The sequence below is a fragment of the Mixophyes fleayi genome, chromosome 6 (genome assembly GCF_038048845.1).
Source record: "Mixophyes fleayi isolate aMixFle1 chromosome 6, aMixFle1.hap1, whole genome shotgun sequence".
Lineage (NCBI taxonomy): Eukaryota > Metazoa > Chordata > Amphibia > Anura > Limnodynastidae > Mixophyes > Mixophyes fleayi.
Window position 1 is genome coordinate 147,914,644 of NC_134407.1, and position 27,648 is coordinate 147,942,291.

Below are 27,648 nucleotides of genomic sequence, written 5' to 3' on the forward strand. Positions count from 1 at the left end.
TTGGTTGCTAAAGCCAACATCTCCACTTTTTCAAACCCGCAGTTTAGTAAATATACCCCCTGATTTCCAGTGGTTCCCATTCAGATGATGGAACTCAAGTAATATTGCATAAAAAAAAAAAAAGGTAGAACAATGTTATATCCAGATGTGCAATGTGGTAGAGACGTATAATAGATTCACTGCTGTAATTGTGGATAATGGTCCAAAACAAGGGGGCAAATATTTTTTTTTGTAATTACAATGACAGCCCAAACAAATCATTTTTCATTCCATGATGTAAGAATGTAAAATGTGAAAAGTGCCAAGGCAAGTGAATAGTTTTGTAGCCAGTGTCTGGTGGCAGTGTTACTTTGCACCCTGGGGATTGTATTGTCCAAGGAGCATGTAGGATGTTTTGTAACGGGATTGTCAGGGAGATTATATTCTACAGCTTTCTGTTCCCATAAGTATAACATCGAACCCTTTTATTTTGCCTCTGAAAAACTGTATCACAAACAATCTGTGATACATACACAAAACTGTTTCCTATTGACTATCTGAAATGTTCATATTTCATATAAATGTTTATATAAAAAGAGGACTTTTTCGAATATCTTTTTTTCTATTGTCTTTTGCGATATGTTTATGTTACATGTTTTAATTATGCTGTATCTGTTAATGTTTTATTACCCACTCGTTTGCTTTTTTTTTCAAAACTATAGAAATATTCAGTTGGCAGAAAGAAAATCTGAGCTATGGGTTTGATTGTTAAAAACAAAGCAAAGAAAACGCTGTTTCTTAACAATGCCATAGTACTTGTAATTTTGTTATGGGAACCATCTATCTATAGTTTATTAAAGGCATTACAGTCAAAGATTAAATGAACATCATACAATCCATTAAAAGCAATTAATAAAATAATAGGAACCTGCTGAGAGATGAGATTTCAAGTGACTGGTGTAGGGTGACAATATGAGACTACAACAATTCTTTACCCTACAAAGCAGAGCTAATGGCATCTAATCCAATATGAACATTCGGCTGCAGGTACATGCACTTAGCAGGAAGTCAACTTAATTATGGTAATCTGATTTGTGCCATCTCAGAAGGGCTGGGTAAGTTGTCATTGCCTTCTTATTTAGGTCGAGTCTAGTTAAGTGGAAATGAGAAGATGGGGCAATAGTTTTCAATGGTCAGAACCTTCAATTCCAGTTGCGTTAGAAAGGAAAGATTGTGGCCCCCAGCTTCTTCCTTGCAGTCTAATTAATGTCAGCTCGGAACAGGAAGATCTTGCTGCCAGTCTCTGAAAAATAGCGGCTGGCAGGTGGCTAGATCTTGTTCTGCTCACTTGTCACTGGTGATGAGAAGGGTTACTCTGCTTCCCAGACTTACAGCAATATTAAGCATGACAGTTGTGCACTGTGCCATAAACTGGCAGGGCTCTGGCTGAATTCTGCATTGGAATACACTTGTTCTTTATCAATTCAGATAGGTGTATGAGCCCAGATATTCTCAGATTATTTTCTACCTCTTGCTTACTGATTTAAACCACACTTTATAATTGATTATTATATGTACAAAATTACCAATAATTGCAAACTCATTCCAAAAAAATGTCTACAGACATAGAGTCATATTTGGTTTACTGCCGGTAGATATATGGAAATACCACTACCAACTTCATCATAACACAATTATTATTATTGTTATTGATTTGTAAGGCACCATGGTGCTCTGCAGCACTTGACAGTGGGTAAATAGAGCACATAAACCATTGACATACAAGGTAGATGAAATAAATGCAGATGTGAGCACAAAGGGTAGGGTTGGCCCTGCTCATGACAGATCGTACAAACTAGTGGGAAAAGAGAAGAGTTCAAGCAAGTGGAGCGAGTGTGGTTTAGAGTAAAGATTGGGGTAGTTGAGAGAGTGTACTATTGTGAGTAGTAGGTGGGAGTAGGGTAGTTTGTAATAACTAGGTGGCTTTTTGGAAAAAGTTTAAAGATTTGAAGGCCCGAGGGAGAGTCTTATTAGTCATGGCGGGGAATTCCAGAAGCGGGAAGTGGAATGGGAGAAGCCTTGCAAGAGGGTGGGTATCCAGGTTTCCTCCTGTTTCCACCACTTCTAACTCTGCTCTCCAGCTACTTAGCCCTCCTCCTCGAGGATCCTCCACCCCACGTCGACTCTCGCTCCCTCCTCCCCCCTGGGGGTCTTCCTGTCTTCCGCGCCCTCCTTCTTGGGCCCCGTCGTTTGCGGATCCTCCCTCCCCCTTCCCCGCCCTCTCTAGCTGTGCATTGAGCGTACTGAGTTGCTGTGTTTACTGTACTGTGCTGTCTCCCATTGTATTGTGATTTTGTTTGTCTCTGTACGGCGCTGCGGATGCCTTGTGGCGCCTTATAAATAAATATTAATAATAATAATAATAATAAAGTATCAAAGATTAGGTGAGAGGTAGATCTAAGAAGTGCGAAAGAGAGTGTTGTGAGATGAGGCTTGAAATATAGGAAGGGGTGTTGTTTTTGAGGGCTTGGTCACAGCATTTAGTATAGAATTAAGCGAGGACAGATGGGTGAAGGGAATGCCAAATAGGTAAGGGTTGCAGTAGTCAAGGCGGGAATGAGAGAATGGATAAGAGTTTGGATTAAATTTTGTGTTTTATTATTATCATAAATTTGTAAAGCACCACAGTGCCATACAGTAGGGAAAACAGGACATACATAAAACAGGGACATATAAGGTAGACAAAGTCAATGCAGACATGAAAACCTAGGCATTTTCAGAGAGCTTCTAAAGATTTGAAGGCTGTGGAAAAGCCTAATTGGGAATTTTATAATTGGGTATCAACACAAGAGAAGTCTTGTAGGCGGGAGTGGCCAATAGTTACCAGAATGGAGTGGTGAGAGTCTTGCACCAGAATTTAGGAATGATTTAAGTGGGGATACATGGGAAGCATGAAGTTGCAGTAGGGAAGACGGGAGAAGATGACAGAATGGATAAGAGTTTTGCTAGCATGTTTGGTAAGAAAAGGGCAAATTCTGGCAATCTTGCTAATGTGGAGTCAACAGAGCTGGGAGAGAGACTGGATGTGAGGAATAAAGCAGAGGGTGGACTCCAAGGCAGTGGGTTATTGAAGGTGGTTAAGATTTGAGATGAGGTGGTGACTGTGGCAGGAGGGAAGATAATAAGCATTGGTTTGGCATGTTGAGCTTTAGGTAGCATTGGGATGCATGTGGAGAAAGCAGAAAGACAGTTGGTTACACAAGATGGTCCAGAGGGGAGAAGTCAGGGGAAAAGATATAGATTTTGGTGTCATTAACATAGAGAGGTAGTGGAGGCTGAATGAGCAAATTAGGTTCCTAAGAGAAAATGTTTATAGTTAGAAAAGTAAATAGCCAAGAATAGAGCTTTGTGGGACCTCATCAGATAGTAGGAGTAGAGGGGAAAGGGGGGGTGTATCAGAGGTAGAAGCACAAAAGGAGTTCAAAAGCACAAAAGGAGCTGTTTGATAGGAAGTGAACCAGTAAAAAACTGTGTCACAAAGGCCAATAGAGTGAGGGATGTGCAGGAGAGGAGTGTGAACAAAGGTGTCAAAAGCAGCAGAGAGGTCCAGGAGGATGAGAATGTAGAAAGAACGCCTAGACTTTGTTAGACTTTGTTCTTAGTAGACCATTGATCACTTTTGTGAGAGCAGTTTGAGTGGAATGTTGGGGGTGGAAGCCTGACTGCAGAAAGTTGGAGAAGCTGCATCAAGAGATGGTCAGCACATGTTTAAATGAGAATTAAAATGTGCCAGTAGAGCAAAACAGGGTGAAGAGATGAGCTAAAGGTGGGCATGCATTGGGAGGAAGAGGGGGGGTTGAGTGGAGAAGTTGGGAGGGCATAGGATCAAGGGGACAGATTAAAGGCTGAGATGAGTTGAGTGCAGAAATGTTGTCTTCAGTTACTGGAATGTATTGAGGATGTATTGGGGATTGTAGGTGAAGGTGGGTGGAGTAGATGGGGTGTATGGAAATTGGCATGAGGTAATATTTTGTCTTTGAATCATGGGGCGGTGAGGGAGGAAGGGGGAGGAGGTGCAGGTGGGTAGTGAAGTGAGTTGAAGGTGGCAAAGAGGCAACGTGGTATAGAGTACTGGATGGATATTACAGATTTGAAATAATTTTTTTTGGGTAAATTATAGTGAAGCGCTGTATGATGAAAGGATGATTTTGTAGTGGATGAAATCGGAATAGAAACGAGACTGAATTATGTTTACAATTTTTGCTTAAAATAAAGCTTGGTTTAGCCTTATTTATGACTTAAATACATAATGAGAGAGAGTGGACAACTAGGTCTATTAGATGTCCCTTTAAGGTGTTAGAAGCTTTTTATAATATTGCTCTGAGTACATCTAAAATTGTGCTTCCCAGCTGAAGGTCTATACTTTTAATGGCACCCATTTGCAAAAAAGCGTATTTGCAGGCACACTAGCTATCTAATGAATCAGTCTCAATGTACAATGTCCTGTGTAAAGCATGGAAAAAATAAATATATAATTGGGCAGTGTTCTTTCTTGGAAAGAAAAATAAATCTGTAATCCAGAGGTAGAGCTTCTTATATAGGGATAAGTCCTAAATCTGTGAAAAGACCACTTCATTTTTATACTTTCCATTATTTCCATTTTCATGCGCACCTGCAATCTGGCAAAACCAGGGACATCCCTATTTTATAGATCTGTGCCTAAAAGCAGAATGTGGGCATGCATCTCGCTATGTGCTTGGCACACAAATAGGCACATCTAAGCCAAACTAAGGGTCCTATTTATTCAGTGTAAACTAACATATAATGCACTGTAGCATACACATATTTAAAAATCGCACTACTCAATTACATACCCGACAAACTCGGGTTTGAAAACATCTTCCCTGGCTCTTTAGAAGGTGGGACTTGCTCTTGATTTAGTGGATGAAATATTATTAGTATCTTTTATTTATAAAGCGCCAACATAGTACTCAGCGTTGTACACTAATGGGATCAATTACCTACTGACTAATTCTATTTTGGCCACCCCTGATTTAACCAACATTTGCATTATTTACATTTTTGAAATGTGACATACTGTTATACAATATCTGGCATCTATTCCTGTGTGTACAGTTTTGGCATCGATCAGCACTGATGTGTGTACACAATGTCGGTGCATGTGTATTTCTGAGCTGCAAGACGTCTACTCACAAATAATATCTGTAGCCCTGCACACCAGATGAGCTGTCACGCACATTAATACAGAGATAACGACTGTGACAGTGACAGAACCATTTGTTACACACATGCTAACCTGTGCAATAACGATTTAACTGCAAATCCGTTCTTTTCCTGCAGTAATTAACAGGTTTATAACAGTGTTAATGATCTGTTTGTGAAAGTTTACTAGTCAGGTAAGTACCTGGTTGGGCGCCAGACATTACAAAAGCTCCTTTTGAATAACTGTTTATCGGGTCACTTACATTGTGCTAATCATCTGCAAATCACTAATTATTGTTTAATGGACTCCACAAGGTCACTGTTTATACTGAAGGTTTGATGATCATTCACAATCCATGTCATGAATCTCACGATCCCTGGGAAGCCGCAGCTCTCTGGGAAGAGGAAATTCTACAGCGACAGACATATAAAAGACAAATACAGGATTTCACAGAGAAGATGAGTTCTACAGACAATTTTTTTTCTTTTCACATCCAGTTTTCTTGAAATGTCTGGTTAGGGGTAAAATATAGTATAAGTATATAATATAATGTAATATATAAGTATAAAGTCTATTTTAGTGCTATAGACTTTAGTCCACAGGTAACTGCCATTTATCAATAAAATATAGGACATACTTGGCTTTCTTGGTGATACTGGCCTGGAGTGGAAAAAGGGTTCATTTACCGCTTTGCCTGGCCAGTCTAAGGCAATATCCACATGCATGCATAATGGAACTTGATGATGATAGCGATAGGCTGAGATATCTATAACAATAGGAGGTCAGTGATTGGAGGAGAGAGATGGTACTTGTATTACCTCTGTCCATGTTAAATAGGCTTTCCTTTGCATGGCAAGCTTTGTCGGACAAACCTGGAACGAAAGTTGTCAACCAGAGGGAGGCTTCTTAAACAGGGATCATTTTCACCGGATTTAAGGCTTTTCCCTATTTGATAAATAGGCCTCTAATTCTTTATACATTCCATCATTTGCCTTTTCATGTGCACCTGAAATCTTGCAAAACTAGGAATATCTCTATTTTACAGAGCTGTTCCTAAAAACAGAATGTTGACATGCTCCTGTTATGTGCTTGGCAAACAAATAGGCACATTTGAGTAAAACTAAGGGGCCTATTTATTAATATAGTCCCTTTAGTTGATAAAAAAAAAATCAGTTACCAACACCATTTAATACAAAAATATCACTGGGACATGTGAGTCATACTTGGCTGCAGCATCTACACTGGACATGAGCGGTAAGGGTTTTACATATTGCTTCACTGGGCTGTATGCATGCATGAGCCAGCTTGAGATTTGGGCTTTCAGGTCTACTCTATTAATGTAAAAAAAAAAACAAATAAAAAATACTTTATTATAATAACACTGTAGCATAATAATAAAGCGTTTTTTTCAAATGATTTTAATCTGTTATTGCCATCTACCATCGCAATACTAGGTTTTCCCATGCAAAGGCAAGTAAGGCAGTGCCTCACATATAGGGTGAAACAAAAAAAGCCTCCTGTTTTCACCAGCATTAGGACTTTCACCCTTTGATGAATCGGTCCATAGTTTACAGTTAATAGATTACCCTTTGCAGCTGATATTTATTTTAATTCACATTAATAAATACAAGCATAGCGATAAAAGGTCAGAGTTGTGTTGAATATTCATAAAAAGATATAAATGATAATAAATATTTTTCTTTGTTACATACGGTAAATTTTGAATATAAAGGTAAAGTAAAAAAAAAAAAAAAACAGGCTAAAGATACCAGTATTTTTTGGACAGTAAGAGCAGTATATGAAAAAAAAATGTCTCACATCCTTATATCTGACTGGAAACTACCAGCTAAGCATTTTCTAAAACATTTTGCAGACTTTAATAGTTAGTCAAATATTTGATAGTTTTAATCTATCTTGCATTCTATTAGTTAAGCCACATTACTAAATTATAGGCCTGGACTGATGACTTCTAAACTCACGTCCGACCATTCAGCAGCCCTGAATTGCTAGAGACAGGCATGCGAGAGCAACATTCAGATCCATAACTGTTCATACTAGCAAGCGTCTCTAGTCCTCATACGTCTCTCTGCCCTACACTTGCCCTTGAGGAAGCTCAGTATCCTCTTGGACTGCACTAGTCTGCCCGGGGCCATTCACTTTATCCTGCCAGCACACTGTTCAGCTATTGTTGCTCTGTGATCCATCAAATTAGCTTGGTCCAGGGCACAGTCCCATTCTGTGAAGGTCTCACTTATGTCTCATAAAGCAATTAGCAGGTAATAGCCTGAAATAAAGCAACAACGGCCATTTCGAAACCGGGTCAGCGACATGCCTTTTTATATTGCTTAGTGAATAAAATCAGCCAGTATGAAATGACACTGGATTTCACCTCTCGCTCAAGCTGACAGTGCCAAGACTTCCCAGCTGGCATCCATTCCTGCCCCTTGCCAACCTGTCTTCCTCACTAGACGAGACTTGGGTTACAGGAACACCTGTACATTATTAGTCAGCAAGGCATAGGTATTGAGGTGCTGTTCACGAGAAACCTTTCAGACAAAGGTACTCATTAAGACAGGCAGGTGCAGATGTCATCGAGTGTGAGGGGCAGTGCATAGATTACAGCCGTCTCTGTAACAGACATCTGGCAATTCAAATTTGACATACTCCCAAAATGTTTTATTATTAGGCTATAAAGCGTTGTAGTTAAAGGGGTCTTCTGCCTTTAAATTACTTTAATTGTTTACTTGTACAAGCTATCCTGCAACCATTACTAAATACATTGCTTTCTGGCTTCCTCTTGTGATTCTCAGCCATGTTTCTGTATCACAAAGCAGAGTTGTTTACTTCGGTAATAGCCAATAAATTAAATTTATCTGATGTATACAATTAAGTTGCACCACCTACTGCATGTACTTAGTGACATTTTTTTATTATTCAGTTATCAGGTAGTTACCTTTACTTCATCCACAAATAGAAAAGAGCTACACACACTTTTTTTCAAAATGTTATTTTCATATAACTGTGGTAAATGCAGTTAAATGTTAAGGGGCCTAATTTGGATCCAAATATTAGTCTCAAACAAGGAAGGAACTACAGGGGAGTAGCCGCTATGAGACAGGATTTGAGGGGAGGAGTCCCCCTTTCTGAGTCCTCCACATCCCAGTTTTTCGAATCATCTTATTTTGAGCAATATGGATCTTGTTATACGTAAAGCTGGGTACACACTACAGAAATTTCGACCAACTTTTTATGCCGAGCGATTTTACATGTGATCGATGGTACCGATCGCTCGGTCCATGGACCGCATATACACTAGCCTTGTTTAGGACGATAAAGGGAAGAGCGGAGGTCCCTTTAGCGACTTTTTACAGCCATGTTGTCGTGAGCAATGACTGTAATTTCATACTCACTGTTGTGGATCGGTCGGAAGTTTATACACACTACACAATGGAAACGAGATTGGAACAAAAATTTTTTAAACGATACGACCAACCAAATGAGGCGACAATCGTCCATTTGAGCAGACTTTCGACCATCGTGTCACTGCACACACTGACCCGACTTTTGAACGAGCGGTCGTATGTCGGCTGTTTGAGCCGATTATTGGACGAAAACAGTGTAGTGTGTACCCAGCTTTAGCTACAATATGTAAGTTGATGATGATGATTGTTGCATCATTGCTCTGGACACATATGCTAGATTTAAGGTTTCCTGTACCTTAAGATACTCAATTACTCAAGTAAATAACAGATGTGGAAGCACACATGTGCAGTGGGGCATACGTCATGAAACGCAAAAACCGACTTGTGTGTTTCTTTAAGATTATAAATACATTGGTTTACGTATTCCCGCTGACTACCCAAATTTTGTCAGGGCAGAGCAAATTCTGTACCTCAAAAAATGGAGCTTACTCATCAATGGGCAGGACTTCGGTCAAAAGTAGTTGTTTTGGGTGGATTGTGGATAAAAAAAAAATGGGCTTAATTGTTTGACTACAGTTCTGCTACCTAAACAAATCAGAAATATCTTCAAATATGTGTTAACTCCCACCATTGTAGAAAATGTAAATATCTTCTTCCAAGCTTTTGGTGCATAATTACATTTCTCTTTCAATGAACATCCCAATGCACCCTGTAACTAAGAGGAAAATTACCCCCTTGAAAATGCTGATACGATTCAGAAAACCCTACCTGGTGGCATGAAAACAAGTATCATTCTGGAAAGTTGTCATGTGACTTCGCAATGGCTGTAGCCGGACTCCAGCTTTGTCTGTTGGTAATTGCCCATAACTGTTTTATTTAGCTGTGAAAAGATATGTATTGCTAAAAAAACAAAACAAAAGTGAGGCTGGATGCCAAAACGCTAACCCCAGTTCTAATGATCAGGGGATAAACAATTTCAAAGCCAAGTTTAAAACATGCAACAATTTTTACGATGCTGCAGAAAGAATGAAAATGCTGTTAAACAGAGACGATAAAATAATGTCAGCCATTTTAATGAGGCTGGACGCCCCTGGCTGTGCAGAATGTTCATTTAGACTTAAAGCAGTGTCTGCGGTCAGCATTTTGCTAGAAGAAGCTGAAATAATTAACACTTTTCAGTGCCTGAATACAAATCTGCTTCATCAGGCAGACAGGATTGAAGAAAGTTACATTCCTCCCAACATTCAAATTTTACGAATTGGGACACCTTTGTTTCTGTGGGGCACGATTGTATGACAATGGGGATGAGGTACCATTCCCTGCGGGTGTGTCTAAGACTTCTGAAGTGCTAAGCCACCAAAGCTCCCCTCCTAGCTCCTAATTGGTATTGCACTAGTAGCACACCATCAACATTCCTGGTGGGCAAGAGCAGTGTCAGGGCATTCCAGCATTTTTGGGACTGTCTTGCCAAAATCAGGACAGTTGGGAGATAAGGAGTTAAGTATATCAGTTGCCAACACAGAGTGCAGGCAGCCATTGTGTGGGTTGATCCAATATTCAGCCTATTAATTCACTAGAAACCAGCAACATCAGTGAGGCATGAGGCACTTTGTGCCTCATCACTGAGGCATAACTAATTTTGTGCCTCATGCCTCAGTTATATCTATAGTTCCCAGCAAATGCATACGGTGCAGTCTCATGAATGTTGGCTTTGCCCACAAAATGGCTGTCTGCACTGTGTTTACGAGACAGACACACATTAAGGGTTTTTATAGAAAGCCCTCCTAGTGTCTGTGCCATTGCTGCTGTTTGGATAGCTATACGCTTTGGGTTAAATAATAGTTTAAAGAACAAATAATGTCCTTTGTCTTTCAGATGTCAATCCTGATCTGCTCTTTTAAAGAGAATAATTATTGTGTCTTTAAACAATAGAGCTAAGTAAAGTGCTTTCTCAGACCTCATCAGCGCACCTTTGAAAAATGGTTTTGTGTAGTGCCTGCCAGCCTCATGTATATTTAAACTAGTTAATGAGGGTTCTGTCGGTTGCGATGCTCCCTGGTTTCCATAGCAGCACAGTGAGGACATCACATGTTATTCGGCTATCACAGAATAAAACAACACACAAAACAGGTTCTTTGAAAAATAAATCACAGAGTGAATGTGACACAAATATTTGCTTGGATTTGTGTACTAGTGGCACAGACTTGCCAGCTATTAGAGCCTATAACCTCATGTGCGAGAAGTCAACTGCTTTGACATAATAGTGAATATAATTAAAATTATTAAGGAATGTGTTGTGTTCAAAGAAATTGCTGCAATTCTTTAGAAGCAGCAGTGGCTCATGTTATACCTATGTAGCCCACTATACGCAGGAGAGTGGTATTTTATTGAGGACAACAAGTCACCACATAAAAGGTTGCTACTGTAAATCTGTAGGGATTTATTTTTTTCCCTGACTGTGCTAGTGTGATATAAGTAGGACTTTTGTGTTTCACCTCTTTGGTGACATCCCACATCACTACACTTATAATGGGATGCACTTTGCACCCTCCTTTTGCACTTTAGGCATTGTCATAAAAAAAAGCACACAAAAGTTCCACATGCAGTGACAGAACTAAAGGCGGTGCATCCGCCACAGGGCCTGGAGGTGAGGGGGGCATGGCAGAGCCCAGAACCCTTCTGAGCCGTTGGCATGTGACAGACCATGTAGCTCTTTTGAGAACTGAGTGGGAGGCATGGGAATCACTTTCTGGCAGTCCTCTAGCCAAATATTACTATGGGACCCAGTGCTCCACTGTTCTGCCCCTGCCCATATGTAATAAATACAATCTCAGAGCCTCATTTAGAGTCGGACTCAAAGTCCATTTCAGGCAAATCCTGCACATTTCCACTGATGGGGCATGCACAGTAAGCAACAGTTCCCTGCAGATCTGTCTGCTTTTCAGATGCAAGTGTACCAAGCGACAGCTTGCGTCTCAGTACGAGGGAAAGGGTGGAACACGGAGTTATGTAGGCGTGACTGTGAATAATTCAGATACTATGGGCGTCTACCCGCAAGAACTACCCTAGTCGGATCAAGACGCAGGCATAACACACGTCAAACAAGCCTGAAAAAGTGCGGCAGGAATTAGGTGACGCAAGCAGTTAGCTAGCTGTGGGAACTGGTTGCAGCTTGGTAGAGTATTATGAGTGGGACGTAACTAGGGTTGCATGCCACTCGTAATACCCTAACAAGCTGCGGCACACTCCCACTCCTACTCTTTCATGTAAGTCTTAGACGCACATTGCGTCCGACTCTAAATGAAGCCCTAAGTGTCCATCCACTCTATGAAATATTTACAAATGAGAGTAAACCAATAAGTATTTAAGAAGGGAACGGAAATGAGGTCCACACTGGATAAGGACATTCAGTATCCACAATGACTACTGGATATGCTAGTCAGAGTGTGATTGTATGAAGAACATCCCAGGTTTTCAAGAGACCAATCCTGTGCTGCACTGTCAGGTGAATGGCCAATCTACCTGGCAGTGAATATTCTGTACCCCCTAACAGTCTTGAAATTTTTGCAAAACAGATCAGATATCCAATGACAATAAGGGGTAATGTTGTGAATTTGGGGTATGGTCTTAAATGAACTGGCAACGATTGGGCAGGCATGGCTGGATAGATTGTTAGACTGTCCAGTTGTTGTCCTGGAATGTTCGGAAGTGTGGTATTTTATGTGGAATTATATTTATTTGCATTGTTAGAGTTGGAGGACAATGATTCCAGTCAAACAAATTCTGATTAATTGTTTCATAGTTTAAAGCATTTAACCTGGCACTAACTGCTTGACTCTCTTTTGTGTAACCTAGGACTACTCCATGTTGAGAGTTCTAAAGAGTTTGTATGGTGTTTCTTCTTGCCATGTCCTGAACATTCGCTGAATCTGCACTACACGTAGGGGCTGTGTGACCTTTATCTAGTGCTCCGCATTCAGAAACACAGGCTTTGATTAACAGGCCATTAAATAAAATTACTGCTCCCTTTACAGAAACAATACAATTACACAACCAAGCAATTGTGTAATTAAATCAGCAAATGGAGGTAAAATACTGTACATTCCTCTTAGTTTAGTGGGTTATAAGCGTACAGGATGTGCCAGATGTAGCTGGAGAATTAAGAAGCGATAGATTGCTACTTTATTAAATGTCAGTAAACACAATCAGCCTCATATATCCTCCTCTCCTATCTTCACAAGGAAATATTTCTGCCGTACAGCTACAGAACTGCGTACGTCACCCAATGTTATTATTATTATTATTTATGCGCAGATCATTTTTAGCAAAATATCACTGGTAGCTGACCGCAGTGTTATGTAGATCTGCTCTTTGTTTGGACACTTCTGGAACTATAACAAATAACCCTACACATGATTTATACTGTAGTTATATGTTTGTTTTTCACAACATTACACTGTGGTTAAATGAAAAATCAATTTTCCGTCATGTGTTTAGATATGTTTGACTAGAGTCAGAGCACCTATTGTCTTCAAGAATTGGTTACGCATCGATGTACAAGAGATGATGTCGGCAGGGATAGAACAACCTGTGGCCAATCAGAAAACTACATATCTCATAACAATCTTGATTGTAAAATCAGGACAAGCTAGGACACGTACTAAGCTGCCTCTCCAATTCTCCAGCAACCACACTCCATTTACGCTCAGAAAACTGGGACTGTTCAAAGGTATGGCATTTGAATGTCCAGTCAAAAGGGTGAACTGCAAATTTGATTAGAACATACTTTATGTAAAACATATTTTATAAATGTAAATGTCATCAAAGTCCATCATCAGACATACATCAAGGAACACCCTTCACCCCAATATTCTTGTTTCAGCAAAATGAGATCTATTTTCTGCACTGCTCCACAAAGTAGAAACTTTGAAGACAGGTCTGGATATTTTAAAGGAACTATCGAAGGAGGTCTTGAGACTGTCCTATCGCGTACTAAAGGGGTGGGACGGGGAGGGGAGGTCGATTACAAACCAAGGGCCTTAGTCATTAAGAAGAGCAAAGCAAAAAAAAAGGAGTAAGTTTGCTCCTGGACAAACCATGTTACAATGCAAGGGGTGCAAGTTGTTTTTTCATGTAGCACAAAATATGTGATAGCTTTATTTTTACATTGAAATTTAAAGTTGATCTAGGACATGCCCCCATCCCATCTTTAAGTCTTTCCCCACATTTTAAATTTACTTGCCCCTCCAATGCAACATGGTTTTGCCCAGGTGCAAAGTTACTCCTGCTTTATGCTATGCTCTCCTTAATGACTCAGGCCCAAAGAATGAAGTTAAGGAAATGTATTACATCTGCCTACAGCTCAGTCTTCTACTTTCCCTGACTCCTTCAGTTTAGTTCACCACCTTATCACTTTGACATCAGGATAATCTTGTCCAAATTGGAGGTTTTCATTTTGTCAACAATGAAAATGTTGACAGTCATGCTGTAGAAAGTATAATGTTGGCAGTCAGACTATCAACATGTCCCCTCCTGACGAAGTTGTGTATGACGAAACGCGTAGAGGGTTGGATGAGGAGTACTGTCTGTGAGGTCTGTTCTGAACTGCTTTATAGGAGTAATCCTGTCATTTATAGCAGCTCTGCTTACTTTCTGAGGATCCCTGGTACGTTCAAACTTTGTATGTGATTTTAACAATAAAATGTGGTTAATGCAGTATGGCGGTGCCCCCATTTGTTTGATATTTTAGAAGTCTTAGTATACCCGTGGCGATCAGGTTGGAAAGGGGAAGACGCATAGCTCAAAGACTGCTAGTGCAAGAAAAAAACCATGAGAAGATTTTACAAAAAATCACGAACACTGCTCAGTACCGTTCTTTGCGTTCATCATACAACAGATACTTTATAGACTTATCTCGGTGCGTACTGTGAACTTTGTTGCTATTACCATACAGTAAATTATACACATTCATGTAATGAATAATTTGAAAAATTAAGAATGGAACAAAAGTATTACAGCCCTTTATAAAATGTTTTTGTATAAAACAAGTGTGATATAAGCTACATGTATGAAAATGGAAAAATTCACATTCAGTTCTAGTTGATGTAGTTGAGATCTGGGGGTAAATGTATTATGCTGCCCTTTCTGAAACTCACGATATTTGGCGACTTTGACAGCTAAATTTAAAGCGGCAATGTCCTAAAGGGCAAGTTTTGCTCATAAAGACATTGCCATTTTAAATTTGCTCTGCAAAGTAGGTGAATATCGATGAGTTGCACAAAGAGCAGCATAATACATTCACCCCCTGGACTTCTGTAACCTACACACAGTGGAGGTTGTCATTGTGTGAATGAACCAATACTCTCATTTTAGGGCTATTTATGCAGTTAAGCTCCGCCCATCTCATGTTTTCCTCATTTGTCACTGGATCTCCCATAAGTAAGGTAAGAAAAGTAGGTAAGAATGTGCGAAAAGATACAAAAACCAGTAAGCAAAAACAGGTTACAAAAAAAATGTAATAATTGTAACAACTATTAGTCAAAACCGCTAGTTTCCAGAATTTCATGTTTTCTGCCAGTACAAACAACACAACCCTATAAAAGTGTAATTGTTGCCCCCTCATAGTGGAGGGAACCATTTTGTGAGATGGATGAAAATTTAGACTTAATTTACTAGGAACTAGTAACAGCTCTGAGGTATGAGACACTTTGAGGGTTAATATTAGTTCACTCCACAAAATGGCTGATAGTAACGGTGCCACTTTAAGGGACAACACATCCTGCATAATAAAAATTAATGGGTTTCTGCAATATGCACACTTTATGGAGTAACAATATATAGATTGGAATTGGACTTTTGTCTGGCTTGCGGTCAGGGGAGGGCTGGCAAATTTCAGCCCGGGGAGCAAGACTTGACTCAGCATCCCATTTTAAAGGAAAAAAATGCAGGTGGCCCAGTGACCGAGCCCAAGGTAGCCGCCTATAGGACCAGTCCGGGGGACAGATTCCCCCCAGCACAGCCTGCCCCTGCTTGTGACCCTAGTGTTGCATCCAGGACTCCCAAATACCACAAGCCCTGTATTCTTCCTTATATAGCCAATATCCCAACCACCGATCCATTCTCCCAAACTAAAGCACACACTTAAATATCTAACTTTCCCTTGAGCACTAATCTAATCACCCAATAATCATAGGACTTCCACCTGTGTGATTTCACACTCTGTGTAAGGCTGTCTCCCCACACTGTAGCCTTTCACACACTCTTTTCAGCCTGAAATGTCTTTGTGTTATTGTAATGTACACTAAAAAAAGACATGGGACGGACATCAATTTAAAAAATGGCCGACCTATAGACTCAATTATCTATGACTAAACTGTTGCACATTTGGTGTACAATATCGTCTGTAGGATAAAGGAGGTGTGACTTATCACTTCACATTTTTGCAAGACATTTATGAAATGTATTTAAGGCACAAGATAGCTTTACAGATTACAATAACCAGGGCCAGTTATTAGAGTGGTACATGAGGGTGAATGGTAGGCTGTATCAGCAGGCTGAAGGTGGTCCCAACTTCAACCACCAGAGGTGGTCAGGAATGACTGAAAGTGGACTACTATTGCTATATGTGTGTGGTCATTGACCAACTGCACTAATGGAATCTAAACGGATTCAACCTTCCATCCAGAAAACCTAATGCAATTTGGCCATCAACATGCTTGGCCAAATTAGATACAGATCTGGCCATTTAGTGTTCAGGTTGAATAGCCGCAATGTCATAACTGCTTTTACTTTATATCTTTACAAATAACAAATACTGGCATTATGTCCATCTACTAAGAATACACAGTTTTAGAAACTGAAAAACTATTTGTTGTTGATAACCTTGTATTTAGACAAATATGGTATTTCTGTGTCTCTCTCTCTACCTTCAAAAATACATAGTTGCAGGAGGTGATAAACAAAAGGAAATGCAAATGAACTAGTGGCAAGGTAAGAAACATTGTATTTTTCCCCTAGCTGTTAACGGATGCTGATGTGACACTGCTATTTTACATGAAATATATAAATATGTCTATATATATCTATATCTATATATATATATATATATATATATATATATATATATATATATCTATATATATATATATATATATCTATATCTATATATATATATATATATATATGTATATATATATATATTACACACACACTGGTCGAATTGGCAGTATGGAAATTGCAAGTGATTATACATATGTGCTTCCTGAGGTCACGCACTTAGTAGACATATAAAAGGTAGGTGGGGGTATCATGGAGAAGATGAACTGGGATCATGTCTTGATAAGATGGAGCCGAGATGCCTTTGGGGATATAATGTGCTCCTGTGGGGAACAACCAAGCTAATCTGCATATTCTAATTGAAATGCTATCAGGTTTACCGCAAGAATGAACACCACAGACAAACTTTCTGCTGATTCAAAGGCAAAAGTGTATGTAGTAGGCAAAGTTTACTGTGTACAAGGAGGAGGTGTGCAGAATATCCCTAGGTCGCACTAAATGGAAAGCACTCAGTCATGTAACACTGATGCATACGCGATCAAGCCATGTTTATAGTTAAAATAGGATTCTAAAATGTTTTATTTCTTTGTATACTAAGGAATAATGCACCTCGTTATTGTGAAATATTGTGTTCCCATTAACGATGACCTACAATTACATCAAGGCCATACTCCCCAAATAATTTAAAATCTATATGTTTTTCTCCTAATATACTGCTCATATGATCATCGTTAATGTTTTATGGAACTCTTGGCAGTAAATCAACATTGGCATTGGCTTTACTTGAAGTGCCAAATATTTTTTTAAATTCTCTTTATTTTTTATTTTAATAGCAAATATTTTCATTTATCTTTTTTTAGTATTTGTGCATATATCTGATTGTACCATTTAAATCTTCCCCTAACCATTTAACATGCCATTACATAAATCAAATGGTATTGTTATTTATCCTGTAGTTATCAAGCCCCCATCCATCCAGGTCTAACCATCTTCACATGTAATATTATCTCACTCTGAAATGGACACCATTTGCTATGTTGCATAACATCAGGCACATAGGATCTGATTCATTAAGAAAAGTTAAGCAAATAATTGAGTAAGTTTTCTGGACAAAACCATGTTGCAATGCAAGGGGTGCAAATTAGTTTATTATTTTGTATATAAGGAAAATACTGGCTGTTTTTTCATGTAGCACACAAAAATACTTGATAACTTATTTGTACTCTAAAATTTAAAGTTAATCTAGAACATGTCCTACTCCAACTATAAATCTGCCATCACATTTTAAATTTACCTCCCCCTCCAATGCAACATGGTTTTGCCTTACTTACTTTTGCTTAACTCTCCTTAATGGATCAGGCCCATAGAGTGCAAATATAATTTTTTGATGTCACAATGGCACTTGTGGAGACTGCTGTTGTTTCCTAAATGACCCATACTATCTCTTAACTTGGTGCAAGTTTGAAATACAAAAACGTAAAATGAACCTACAACCATTTCTAAATTGCCCCCTGACCAGTTGCCTAGTTGGCTATATAGTATTTACACCTGTGGTTAAGTGCATTAGAAAGGAGCAATGTAATTTAAACCAATGAACTAAAACATATTTCCATGGAAAAAAGAAACTGTGCTGAAATATGTTACCGTCCGTTTTTGTATAAAGTAACAGTTATATGTAAATGGGATTCTATTTCCTATGAAGTCTACACATACTAATACCTCCAATTTTGTAATACAACAATATTCTAACAGTTTTCATCTTTCCATTAAAGTAAAATCTCTCAAAAGTCCAAACATGGATAAAACTGTGACCACCACCACAATTATAGAGAGGAAATTTAGTTATAGTAATTAGGATAATACAGCCTAAACATACATTCTACTATTATCTCTATATTGTAGAGTATGCCAATCTTGTAATATAAACTATATAATATAGGAAAAAATCAGCAGCTGGAAAAAAATACACTTCATTAGATTTGCCAACGTATTGCTTTAATAAGAGACATATATGAATTACATATGTTCAGTTCATTAATAAGCTCATTTAAAGGTGATCAAAATTTGTGTTTGTTCCTTTTAGGATAACCCCACCCTTTCATGCACCTGCTATGAGCCTATAAATTGATTGAGCAACTTCCATTTCTGTATTTGTCTGAGAGGCATGTTGGTGTCAGTAGCTGAGGGGGGGTACTGGCGCTGAATTGCTTTTTGGAGCCTTCTGGAGGTACCTCTTTGGTAAGTTAGCTCTCAATTTAAAAACACATATATATGGCCCAAATATACGGGACACTCACTGTTTAGAGTTAGGAACACCCTATTAGCAAAAGCACCGTGGATTGGAGGGTGACTTTAACATACATTTGCAAGTGTGTGCAACTAAGACTTTTGCATTTTTATCTACCGTAGAAATGGCAGGTCTTTTGCTGGCTATAGCAGTGTGCTGGGGGAAATTTTTGTGTGTTTGCTCCTTTTAGGATAACCCCACCCTTTCAAGGACCTGCTATGAGCCTATAAATTGATTGAGCAACTTCCACTTCTGTATACATCATTAGAGTTGCCAACATATTGCTTTAATAAGCGACATATATTAATTATATATGTTCAATTCATTAAGAAACTCATTTAGAGGTGAACAAAATTTGCATTCCGGACATGTATATGAGGAATGCATGGGAAAAAAGGAAATTTATGTGGCTGTATCTCAAAATGCATCCAGGTCTAAAAGTAACCTTTCTGACAGTATACATCAGGCATAATTGTGTTTACTTAAGATATGCATAGTGATATGGCTTGATACTGTTAGAAGTAATTGCATTACTCTATTTGTGCACAATGTAATAAGTGTCATATACACAAGTGAATATATACATAACAGAATAAATAGTAATAAATGCTAAATTCACATTTTCAGTATAACATGTATAATGAAATCGGTATATTTGCTGTAATTGTCCAAATTGAAATGTCAATTAAGCAATGTGAATAGACAGACGCGATTTAATGAAATCAGCGAATCAGAAGAGGCTAGAAAGTGCTGATGGTCATCATCATCATCATTTCGTACTGTTGCACAAGCCCTACAGCACCCGCAAGAGGTAAAAGCGAGAGCCACACAGAACCCGCCACCTAAATAACCTTAAACTTGACCTGCGACTGGCTGCATACTGTGATTGCATCAAACAGTCCCTGAAAACTGCATCATGTGGAAACCATAGGGGCCAGGTGTCATATTTTTTCCCACATGTAATCTCAACATGAGTTTGTATGCAACTGACGGAGGGTCAGAATCTCTTATGGCCTAATTCATATATGCCTCTCATTAAAGAGATGAGTTATGTCACAACACAGTGTCACAAAGTACCTGGCGCTGGCTATGGTTGAGAGACTTGTCTTCCACCAGCAACCGGATAGCAGCTTCCCATTTCTCCGGGGTCTGGTGGTCCCAGGCAGCCACCACAAATACTGCTTGTTTGGAGGGGATCTGAACCTTGCGGGCTGTGTATACCGCCCCATCTGTTCCAACTTTGAAATCAGGGTTGCTGGTCTCATACCAGATTCCCTGCGTTCCTGCATTGCACCCATTAAATTTGACTGTAAAGAAGAAGTGAGGAGAATCATTATTACACAGGTACTGCATTTGCAAGACAATTCAGTGTCATTAGAACTTCTTAAAGTTACAAATCATTATATTTATTTTCATATATGCAAAAAAATAGAGGCAACATGGATCTAGAAGGTAAGCAAAGTGCTACAAATTGGTGCTCTAGAACTTGATCATTTAAAAGTTAGTGATGTTTTTTCCCTTGCTCTCTCTGAATAGTACATACAACAGGAAACAACTTCCACTATAAAGGTATCATTTTTGTATTATGCAGAGCTCTCCAAGATGAGTCAAGAGAAACATGACAACTGGTGGGTTGGCAGGACAGTCCCCTCAAATTGTGACAGTTAGTAGGCATGTTATTATAAATAATTTATTCAAAGAGTTCTTGAGAAAATGAGTCGTTTAAAATGAATCTGTGTCTAGGTCCTACATTCTTAATTTTTTTTTACTTGATCATTTTTACACCAATTGCCAGGGAGAAAGTACTTTATTTACCATGCTATGCTCCCTCCTGGGCTGGCTTCCACCAACAGCAGGAGAACTGTCAGATATAGAAGAAGCCAGCCCAGGAGCTAGCATACTGCAAGGTAAAAGCTGAAATTCCTCCTTACCATACAGCTCTTCTCCTCTGCATTTGTGAGAATGTACAGCGTAAAAAGAACTTTGAATAACATGTTCCATGCCAAGCAAACTTCTTTTTTCTAATTAGATAGTGAATAGCTTCCAACATAAGTTCCTGGGAACCTTGCTGCCATGTAGCTGCTCTAAGAAAGTCACATGTAGCGCTGTCGAAATCAACCTTCCTCTATTACAACCTATTGTGATACCGAATTTAGTTTTAACGTAATATAATATTGCTTTTGTAATACCCCACTTCCATTCCTTTTTGAAATACCCCACTTCACTGCTTACAAAGCCCAGAGAATAAATAGTAGAAACTGCTGCCAACATACAGGCTAAGAGGAATTGTACTGTACAGATGGTCAGAATTGTAAAACATGACCTTTGCAGAGATAAATCTTTATAACCTGGGACTGTTTCTAGAAATTAAGAACAGTTGGTAACTATGCACAGCTCACAAGGCATCAAGTGATCTTTAATATCATTTTATCTGGATACAGTCTGTACTTTTTCTTTTGAACCAGAGATTGAAGTCAACTGGACTGGGAGTGGGGCGTGGGAGAAAAAAGGGTACAAAAATAAGTGAGGGTTGATGAGGGAAGGTTTCGAAATGAGAAATAATTTCTATGCAGTACATTTCAAAACATTACAGCAACAGACTCATGATATTTAAACAGTGGTTTCTTACAAAATTCTCTTATGACTAAATGCTCAGTCCTAAATTCAGATTTTTTTATGGTGTGTAACTTTACTTTAATGGGAAGGTTCAGGTGAACAAACACTTAAGAATTAGTTTGTACTTTTTCAGCAGTGCTTTGAATTTTGTGATCACATTTAGTTTATAATAGGGTATTTACCCAAGATAATAAAATGCAACATGGACTGAACCAATATAATGTAGATTACCAATTCATTCTGAATAAGTGACAGCACACAGTGGTTCCTAGTGAATTGATAGCATACATTCTGCTGAACAGTGGGTTCAGTCCACAAAATGGCTGCCTACTCTAGTACCCCACAATGGAGCCTATTTATTAATAGTGCTTCTCACTGTTTATCAAAGGCTACCACTGGTGGCAGCTATCAGCGGGTCTCTGTGGCAAAGGCCTCCTCTTGCCACTGCCAGCTAGTATGTCTGAAGAGCTGAGTACCGCTCAGCTGCCCTGGTGAAATTTTATTGGTAAATTGAAGCAAGAGATTTTCTGCAGCGACAGCAAATGGTTGAAATTGTCTTCTAATGTCAACTGAGAGGCTGCATTGATATAAATATTCTGTTCTCATGGGTCAGAGTAGCATTGAACAGAAAGGATCAATTTCCATGAATATTGGTTCATCCACAAAATGGCTGCATCTGATCCGTGTACAAGAATACATATTTGTGAATGCTAAATTAACACTTTCATACAAGATTTAGGGTATAACTGTAGCATACCCCTAACATTTGAAAACCTAACAACTCCCAAACTGCCAAAACACCCCAATTTGCCGAACCACACTTAAAATCTTGTTGAACTACATCTATATTATGATAAGTCATGCCTCATTCAGAGTCCAAGAAAGTCCCACAAAATTGTGTATTATTGGGGAATATGCTATAGCTAGCACATCCCATTTGAGTGCTATGGGACTCAGCACACTGGAGGCCTGATATCCCTAACATAAAACATACCTATCAGGCATACCAAGCCACAGTCCAATATTCCCATGGGTAAAGGGGGCATAGCCAATCGGATTGGGAAAAGCTGGATGGATCGTGGGTGTGGCAAATTTTGTCTCAATTTTTAATTTTGATCTTTTCTCAGCTAAATTCAGGGGTCACTTCTCCCTGTTCATCCTCCTGGACCTTTCTGCGGCCTTTGACACCATGGACCACCCCCTCCTGCTGCAGACCCTTCTTTTTTTTGGCCTCTCTGGTGCCATCCTTGCATGGTTCACCTCATACCATGCCAACGCTCCTTCTCTGTATTCACTTCTAGTTATAACTCCCCCCTTCTGCCCTCCCTGTAGGAGTCCTTCAGAACTCTGTTATTGGCCCTCTACTCTTGTCGCTGTACACAACCGCCCTGGGTGAACGCATCTCTTGCTTTGGTCTCCAGTATCACCTTCACGCCAATGACATTCTCCTGAACTTTCCCCTTCCCTGCTCTAACGTCTATATGACTGCCTTTCCACCATCTCCTCTTGGATGTCCTCACGTTTTCTCAAAATCAACATTACCAAAACCAAACTCATCTGTTCCCTAACTCCACTGCCTGTGTTTCACCCTTGACTCCTCAGTGACCTTCCCCCCCACATTAAATCTCTTGCCCAGTCCGGTCGCTTCCAACTTCGCCAACATATAGCCCTTCCAATCCTAGGATGCCACTGAAACCATTGTCCACGCACTTATCATTTCCAGTCTCGAGTACTGTAGCTTTCTTCTCACCAGCCTCCACTGCTTGCACCTCACCCGCTTTCGTTTTATACTTAATATGGCTACTAGACTTATCTTCCTTTCATGCCGCTTTTCCTTTGCCTCCCCTCTCTGCCTAGTCTTACACTGGCTCCCCTTCCCATAGAGAATCTTCAAACTCCTCAGTCTTACCTACAAGGCTCTCTCCCACTCCACCACGCCATATATCTGTAACCTCCTCTCCATTCACACTCCCTCCTGTTCCCAGCGATCGCACAATGACCGTCGCCTATCCTTCACTCTTATCACCACTTCCCACTCCCGATTTCTCCCGGGCTGCCCCCCTCCACTGGAACGACCTCCCTCGTTCTATCCAACTCTCCCCTAATCTGTGCACCTTCAAACGGGACTTAAAACTCACCTGTTCCTCAATGTCTACCATCTATCCACTTAACCATCTCACCATGCTTGAGTTCCTCAGCATACTTGAGTTTCTCACCTCTCTTCCCCCATCCCTTTATGTGCTCCGCTAAATCCCCTCCACTGACTCTCCTTGTGCCCACTGTCTGTTTGCCCTCCCTTTAGGGTGTAAGCTTTTAAGAGCTGGGCCATCTGCCCTCCTGTCTCTATACCTATTCTTCTGCTCCATTTTTACTGTACTAGCTATAGTTGGAGTCTTGGTATTACTCGTTTTTTTGTTCTGTGATGTTATACCCTCTATGGTCTACTGTTTGTAATCTGTACGGCGCTGAAATCTTGTGGCACCCTATAAATAATGGATAACAATAATAATAATAATTCATAAATTTTGGGTGGTATGCTGTAAGGTTCACCTTAGTCTGGCTGTATATTGATGTACGCAAGCAGTATTTGGATTTGCTAGCTTCTGATGAAAAATTAATGTATGTATACTGCAGGCACCTGCTTAAGCTAGAGATGTTATTTGTGTGTGAGTGATGTCTGCGGATTGAGCAGTCCATGATTGATGTGATTTGAGTGATGTAGCAGAGCTGGTTAATGACAAGAAGGGTGGTGACACAACTTACACATTTTGCAATGGGTCCAGTAGTTAATGGTTATGGCTCTGTATAATAACACTTTAGTTAACAGATACAAAACACAAACAATTGTTGAAGTTTGCAATACAATATGAGACATAATAGCCTCTGACAAGAATCTGCAACATGCTTTTCTCTGGCATGCCATAGAGGTGCAATGCTCTGCATCTAATATTTAGAGCAGGCAGTAGAGAGAGCTTCTGGCAGTGTTAGTATCTTGCAGTGATTTTTCTGCTGAGGGGGAAGCTCTGAATGAATATTTATTAAATTCACATTAGGGTACTCTCTATCTGCATGTGCGGATGGAAGTGTCAACCAATGCAACACTAAATCACCCTTCAATGAGAACATGTGTCATTTTCTCCTGCAGGAACCGATGGGTAAAGTTACCCAGCATTTAGGAAAAAAGAGCAATTATGTTAGGAGGATTCATTTCTCAGCAATTTCTCTGTCAAGGCCTGTAAGATTTAATTACTATTTATTCAAAAGAAAGCCAACCAAAAAGCAGACTGTTTTTTCTCACTGTGTCTTCCAACACCTACCCACTTCACAATCACCTTTACTTCTTGTTAGTGTTGTAATAAATGACTCCCCAGGCATCATCTTCTACATCTTTGCCTTTCTCACTTCCACAATTAAACCCCCAATTCGCGGGGGCAGAGAGAGACGACCTGCAGTTTGCAACCGTACCCTAATACCAGTGTCACCCACTAAAAACATTCGGGACATAGAGGAGTCTATCAGAGCTGAATGTCTCTGCAAGCTTATGAATTTATTTTCTCTCTGGAAGAGAAATGCGTTCTGTTTCTAAGAGTCCAGTGTAATTAAAAATATAAATTTATTAGATAATGGTGAGTGTCCCATCACCCAAATGTTACTTGGGAGGAGGTGGTGATGTAGTTAGATGGTGTATGTACCGACCTTTGAAAGGAGGAAGGGGAGGAAATGATTAAACAAAGGACAAATAAATTAAAACATTGGAATACTGTTAATAAAGGGGAAATATATTATATATCTAAGCAAGTCTATTTCTGTTGGCTCTGTAGGTTTCCTAAGTCTAGATTAGCACCCATTAAGAAGTGGCCAGCACCATCCTCAGTTCTGGTAAGAGCCCTGTTATGTGAAGCCGACACTGTTGTTCTGTTGTGCAGCTTGTGTTTGTGTCTTGTTGGTTTTGAAACAGTTATGTTCCTATATGTTATCATTTCTGTTACTTCCAGTTCTGACCAATTTATGGCTGGCTGTATGTCGCAGCAGCAGCTAAGTAAAGGGATTATAATACACACTTGTTTATTACAGCACACCATACAGCATTCAACAGTCGTAATTGTTTTAGCCAAATCCACCCCCATAAAAGTCTATTGTCTATTTGTTTATATAAAGGAAGAAGGATGTGAGAGGACAAAATGTCACTATTTCACCTTGTCCTCTAGTGGAGGAAGAGATGCTCATATTAAGCCAATAGTTGGGCCTCCTGTTAATAAGAATACATAGCAAATGTGGCAGAAAACTGGTAACATGGCCTTGCTTTTCTTTGCTTTAGTCTACAGCTGTGAGAAGTGTACACAATAGATCTTGTTTTCCAGAGTCCTAGTTTGTGAGTTCCCCTGAACAGTGAACCTTGATCTGTCACGTAAAGGAGCTTTGTCTACCACTGGGACTACCATTGTGGTCAAGAAGAGTGTGATTCAATGTGCAAATACCACAATTACAGTTAAATATTATAATTATTATTAAAGCTGTGGTCCCCGGGGCTTAGTGGTTAGCACTTCTGCCTCACAGCACTATCGTCATGAGTTCGATTCCAGACTATTGCCTTATCTGTGTGGAGTTTATATGTTATCCCTGTGTTTGCATGGGATTCCTCCCACATTTCAAAAACACATACTAGTAGGTTAATTGGCTGCTATTAAACTGACGTGTGTGTGTGTGTTAGGGAATTTAGACTGTAAGCTCCAATAGTGCAGGAACTGATGTGAGTTCTCTGTACAGCACTGCAGAATTAGTGGCACTATATAAATAGATGATGATTATTAGAAGCAAAAAGGACACTGAACAATATCATCTTCTAGCTGACCAACTGTAGGTTGTCTAACTCAGAGTACAGTTAAAGGACATTTCATTCTTCAACATGTAGGTATAAAGGATTAATACTCTCATGACAGTACCCATGGGGTGGTGCATGAGGTCAGGATTGGGAAGCAGTGTATAAAGGATCAGATGCGTTCCAAAAGACAAGGGACACCCAGGGATAATTATAAAGCAAAAATGCATAAAAGTTGTCCACTTTCATATTATTTTGCTTTATTAACTTGTACATGTCCTTCTACAACTTTCATTAAATGCATTGCTTTATTTTTTTAGCTTCCGTCTGTGCTTTTTAGCCATGTGTATAAATCATCTTGCCGAATTGTTTATTTTTGTTTCCCTGGGATACAGCAGTGTGTTCTACATTGTATACATTTATATCCAGAGAGCGGATTTGTGTTGTATTCCAGGGCAGCAAAACACAATGCCTGATGTAGCAAATGCATGGCTAAGTAAAACAGATGGAAGCTAGATACAAAAAAAACCCAAAACATTGCATGTAGTAGAAGAAGCAGGAAAGTATATACTAAATTCTAAAAATAAAAAATCCATTTACCAAGAAGTCCCAATTTAGTTCTTCCACAATTGATATATAATCATATAGAGCTTTTTTATTTTCTGAAAAAGAAAATATGTCTTTGAAATGAGCAGATAACTTTATCGATGGGGTGTCTTGCTCTACTGATCAAATATATTCCATTTAACCATTAGTTTTCTTTTCATTGCTATCCAAATATCCCTCATTCTGAATTCACATAAAGTGTGGAACTATTAAAATAAACATTTTCAGCATGTAACAGTAACACCCTGTCAAATCTTCTTAGATAAACTGCTCTGAGACGTATTTAAATTGCACTAAATCCCAAGTGAAATTTACATGGGCTCACAGCCCTCCGGTAATTATTACTCCACATGTAAAGCCACACCCCACATCTACATTTTATTTTAGGATCGTCTGCTCGGAAAGTTTTCCATTTTTATCTTGATGTAAACACGCTCAGCGATGCATGCAGCGGACTTGAGAACTGGGGAAGAATAGACACGAAAGCTTCTGAAGATCTCATTATCTGGCTATTGGGCTTAACCCCTTAACCCCTTCATTTTTAATTACCCATAAAAGCTTCTTTTCTGTTACCAGCATATGACATGAAGAGCAGAGACACTGAGAAGTTTCACACAATTCATTGGCATGTGGGGAGGGG

General features: G+C 39.4%; 1 protein-coding gene across 2 annotated transcripts in view; it reads right to left on the reverse strand.

The window, feature by feature from the left end:
* CDH4 (cadherin 4) overlaps positions 1-27,648 on the reverse strand; it is a 615,053-nt gene that overhangs the window by 162,919 nt on the left and 424,486 nt on the right. For both annotated transcript variants that reach the window (XM_075176773.1, XM_075176772.1), the window contains exon 3: positions 20,045-20,274. In XM_075176773.1, the coding sequence (XP_075032874.1) occupies positions 20,045-20,274 (230 nt within the window). The remainder of the gene's footprint in view (positions 1-20,044; positions 20,275-27,648) is intronic.